Source organism: Triticum urartu, chromosome 1A (assembly GCF_056163025.1).
Source record: "Triticum urartu cultivar PI428250 chromosome 1A, HENAU_Tu73, whole genome shotgun sequence".
Lineage (NCBI taxonomy): Eukaryota > Viridiplantae > Streptophyta > Magnoliopsida > Poales > Poaceae > Triticum > Triticum urartu.
The window spans coordinates 471,470,059-471,475,165 of NC_141873.1; the positions used below are offsets into that span (position 1 = coordinate 471,470,059).

Genomic DNA, 5,107 nt, shown 5'->3' on the forward strand with positions numbered 1-5,107 from the left:
TCGGAGCAATTGGAGGACGTCGGCAGGGAGGCGGCCACGCCCGCGCTGGACACGGAGGTCGTTGCGCCTGGACCGTCGGCTCATCAGGGTTGAACCTGTTGCTATTGTTTATTTCTCGTAAATTATATAGGGTGTTGCTAGTGTTGAACCTAAAATAATTTCGCGGCTGGTTTATTTTCTCCTTTATATGTCTTGCGGATAAAAAAATAAATGAGAACAACTCAGAAATGACCAACATAAGATTTTTAGAAAATATAGCTGCTATAAGATACTATTAAAATATATGAAAGAGAATATAGACATCATGTATATAGACAATCCGCTGGAAAACTTAGGTTGTCTAAAAGAAAATCTTTTTACACTATTGTGTATATGTAGATATAGACTATCAAATTTAGACAAGCCATTAGGGATGCTCTAATCGTACCAAGAAGGGTCGTATACACACTGGTCTCGCCGTGGAAGGGGCAGTGATGATGCACCATACTCCATCGTGTTTCCCGTGCCATCAGTCCACACAAACCAGCGAACGTACGTACGTAGACGCACCCCATCAATCAATCCGGCGGAGTCCGAAGTCCGATCTCTGTGCCCGTCCGCCATGATATCTGTGGGCGAAACATGGACGCCTCGTACCACAGTACTCCGCTTGCCTCCTCCCCAAAGTCGCGCGATATTAAACGTCCGTGATCGTGACCCGCCTCCTGTCTTAGTGCTAATTAGGCCTCCAGCTCAGTGGCGTGAAATTTTCTCTACGGCCAACATTAAATCATTAATGGCACTGCGGTGTGGACTGCGGTTGTTATGGCGCCATTGTGAGAGCTCAACACGCTACTGTATCCACTAAAGAGACTGCACAAGCACTGGTTGTTGGCCATGGTACCTCCTGGTTTGAATTCTTCTTACCTCTCTTTAACCATGCAGGCATGGATCTTCTTCTTAGTGATTAGTCACGTCCTAGCCGTGGCCATGTTTTGTTTTTCAGTTTTGCTAAATGAGGAGTGACATACGTGTGGCACGAAACACTCTGCCTTGATGTTTTTTACAACTAAAGTTGTCATTCAAAGAAAAAAAATCCAAAAAAACTTGAACTTGCCATCTGAATACGTGCTTGATAACTGAAGTTATCATCCTGGTGTCATTAAATTTATCATAACAAACGATCGAAGTTGCCATGTGTTCGTGCTAGGCGTGTGGCACTTATCAGGGTCCTTTAATTTGTTTTTGATTCTCATGAAGATTGAACTCGTTTATACGAAAATCCTGCAAAATTCGTGAGTTCAAAATCAACCATTAAAGATTCTATAGCTAAATGGATTTTAGAATACACAAGCATAAGGAGACACTGGAAAAACCTCTACGGATCAAGGAGCCTGGCTACAGCAACAACTCGCCACGGCCACTAACTAACTACTGTAATTACCAGTCACATGCACATGCACCATGGCCTACCGAGGAAAACCTCTCGTCCTGGCTTCGGCAGCTCTCCCGCCGTCCCACGTATATATACACCTCCCTCCTCTCTCTCCTCTCGCATCTGCAAGCTTCCAAATCCTCTCACATCACCGCATTCCCACATTCCCCCAGGTCTCCTGCCTGCTTGCGGATCTCCTCCTCTCCGATCCGATCGTCGCCATGCTGTCTTCTCACTGCGAGAGCATGCTGGCCTACGCCGCCGCCGCCGGACGGCGCGCGATGCTGGTCGACCCCCGGCGCTACCGGCCCAACGTGGAGGTGGCGCCCAACTGCCCGCGCTGCGACTCGCCCAACACCAAGTTCTGCTACTACAACAACTACAGCCTCAGCCAGCCGCGCTACTTCTGCAAGGGCTGCCGCCGCTACTGGACCAAGGGCGGGTCCCTCCGCAACGTGCCCGTCGGCGGCGGCTGCCGCAAGAACCGGCGGGGCAAGCCTGTGCGGTCCATGGCCGAGGCCGACACGGCCTCGCCGAGCCACGGCGCGGCAGTGTTCTCTCACCGCTTCCACGGCCCGGTCCGACCCGACCTGCTCCTGGAAGGCATGGTTGGCAACCCGGCCGAGCTCGCCCAGCCGGAGCCGGGCGAGGCTGAGAAGCCCGCCGGAGCCGCCGACGGCCCGACGATCGATCTGGCACTGCTCTACTCCAAGTTCTTGAGCCAACAGCCTCTCGCCGAGCAGGGCGCCGTCGTGCCGGAATCGGCCGGCCCCTCGAGTGGGTCAAGCACGGAGATGAGCCCGCCGGCCCTATCCAGCCCAGGCCAACACGGGTTGGGCGAAATCTGCGGGCCGGCGAGCAGCACGGAGCCCAGCGCGACGACGATGCTCCAGTGCGCCGACGCGCGCGCGCACGCGCTTGGCGAGTTCAACTTCAGCGTGGACCAGAGCTGCTACGACTCGCTCGGGCTGCCAACGGACGGCGCCGATCTGACGATGCTCCCGCCGGCGTGGGACCAGGAGGCCAAGTACGAGCCGTTCAGTTCGCTTCCCGATCAGGAGGACGCCATGAGCCTCCACGACGCCATCCCCGCCGGCGACGACGTGTGGAGCAAGGTGCTGGGCTGCCAAGGGCTGGAAGCCGCTCTCTCCGCAGGCCTCGATCGATGCTAAGCTCATTTTCAAGCTCGTTGATCCGTGGCCGCCGCTGTCCTCGTGATTGATTTCATGTCTTTTCTTTTCCTCTCCCTATTTTTACCCTTGTCCAAAAGTAACTTATATATATATATATGGGGATCGTGTTCATGGTCAAGGAGTGTATACATGCGGGATAAAAATGGATTTGTACTGTAATAACATCGATATATCTGTATTATTGGCAATATACTTACTATTAACAGCTGGGTTTTTCCTGTTCTGAGCTACACGTTCACTTCTTCCTAGTACGACCAATCAATGTTGTTCCTGTTATACACATGCACTGCCTGACCTGGGCGTGGACGGATGGGCATGCACACACATGCCGATGCCGATGCCGATGGTGCCATGCTGGTGAATGAATGAGTGAATGGTGCACTGGGATTCCAACGACATGCCCTGTGGAGTGGCGTGGACGTGGCCAACAATCTGAAGCAGCTGCCACTAGTCGCTCGAAAGGCGACGTTTGGCCCTAGCTCGTTATAGAGGGATTTACCATGCCTGCACGCCTCAATTATTGTTGCTACAACAGGACAGGCAGCTCCGAGATCCAGCCCGTGGATAGACGGTGGGAGGGCGCTCTATGGATCCATCATTGCCGGCTCGAGCGAGCGTTCACTGCCATCGTCTTCAACAATTTTTTTTTTGCGGGGTAAAGGGAGTTTTTATTGCAATGTAATAGTGTTACAATCAAGAGGCCACAACTCCTCTATACAAGGTGGAGCATCTTCAACAAAATTAGCAGCGTAGCATGACTATGGTTATTTTCAAGAACAAGGAACAAAAAAAAAAGTACTCCCTTCGACGTCCACTTTAGTACAATTTTGTATAATATGGATCAGGGGAGTAAAGACTTGCAACGGAAGGGGAATCGGAGAACCAGCTGCGCCCTGACCATACGCCTTCCGTATAATTCCGCAACAAAATTGTGCAAGTGATAAAGAAACGACACTGTGGAGTGATGCACTGGTGCTCCGGCCGGCCCCTTGCAGTTGTAGATGTACTAGGAAGCAGTTGCAGATGTACTAGGAAGTGAAACGAAGTGAAAGGTAGAATTCAAAGTTGAGTAAGCTTGCGCACCAGCTAGCTATACATGGGCTTCGATCCGATTAAGAAGATTTCTTTTTTTGAAACTGCCAAGCTTTATTAATCGAAGTTCACATAGTATGGGATACAAATGAGATCGTGGGGTTGGCCTAGCCAGACATGACGGCCCTGATCAAGAGAGAGAAAACTGGGCTAAACTATGCCCTTCAACATTCCCCACAAAAAAAACTATGCCCTTAAACATTAGAAGCTCGCCCTTCAAAACAGAAGCTGCAGTCGAACTCGATGCCCTCAAGTTAATTTTGTTGATGATCATGCTATACCGTCCAGAATCGCCACTAGTAATATTGCTGACCACCAGCTTTCAATCAAATTTGATGCAATCACAATATTCCGCAGGGAAAGGTCATCCCCTAAACACAAGGCCTCTCGACATGCAATGGCTTTGAGTGTGGCCACGTCCAGAACACCGTGCACAATAAGTGCGGACGATCCAAGGTAATTTCCAGCATCGTCACGACAAACTGCAGCCACAGAGCCCACAATCCCTGACCTAGCAACGCCGACATTAACATGAATTTTTGCATATCCAGTGGGAGAAGCCTTCCCTCGCCGAGAAGCAACCCTACTGGTTGGTGCTGACCCATGCCTCGAAGGGATTTGTTTGCCAACTTCCCCAGGTTCAGAGATGATAATTTATCTACATTTTAGTTAGCTGATTTTTCGAGTATGGGTCAATCAATTTTTGAATGATGGAAGGAGAAGGAAGGCCTCGCCGGAGAGAATGAATGGGTCACCGTCATCACCCCATTGTCTACCTCGAAGAAAATATGCCCTAGAGGCAATAATAAAGTTGTTATTTATATTTCCTTATATCATGATAAATGTTTATTATTCATGTTAGAATTGTATTAACCGGAAACTTAGTACATGTGTGAATACATAGACAAACAGAGTGTCATTAGTATGCCTCTACTTGACTAGCTCGTTGAATCAAAGATGGTTAAGTTTCCTAGCCATAGACATGAGTTGTCATTTGATTAACGGGATCACATCATTAGAGAATGATGTGATTGACTTGACCCATTCCGTTAGCTTAGCATGATGATCGTTTAGTTTGTTACTATTGCTTTCTCCATAACTTATACATGTTCCTATGACTATGAGATCAGGCAACTCCCGAATACCGGAGGAACACTTTGTGTGCTACCAAACATCACAACGTAACTGGGTGATTATAAAGGTGCTCTACAGGTGTCTCCGATGGTGTTTGTTGAGTTGGCATAGATCGAGATTAGGATTTGTCACTCCGATTGTCGGAGAGGTATCTCTGGGCCCTCTCGGTAATGTACATCAATATAAGCCTTGCAAGCAATGTGACTAATGAGTTAGTTGCGGGATGATGCATTACGGAACGAGTAAAGAGACTTTCCAGTAACGATGTTGAACT

At 49.3% G+C, this 5,107-nt stretch overlaps 1 protein-coding gene across 1 annotated transcript; it reads left to right on the forward strand.

The window, feature by feature from the left end:
* The first annotated feature begins 1,521 nt into the window (after window positions 1-1,521).
* LOC125535709 (uncharacterized) lies at window positions 1,522-2,785 on the forward strand. The gene has a single exon (XM_048698776.2). It carries the CDS (start codon window positions 1,636-1,638, stop codon window positions 2,584-2,586), a length of 951 nt encoding a protein of 316 aa, XP_048554733.1. The 5' UTR covers window positions 1,522-1,635; the 3' UTR covers window positions 2,587-2,785.
* Window positions 2,786-5,107: the final 2,322 nt, after the last annotated feature.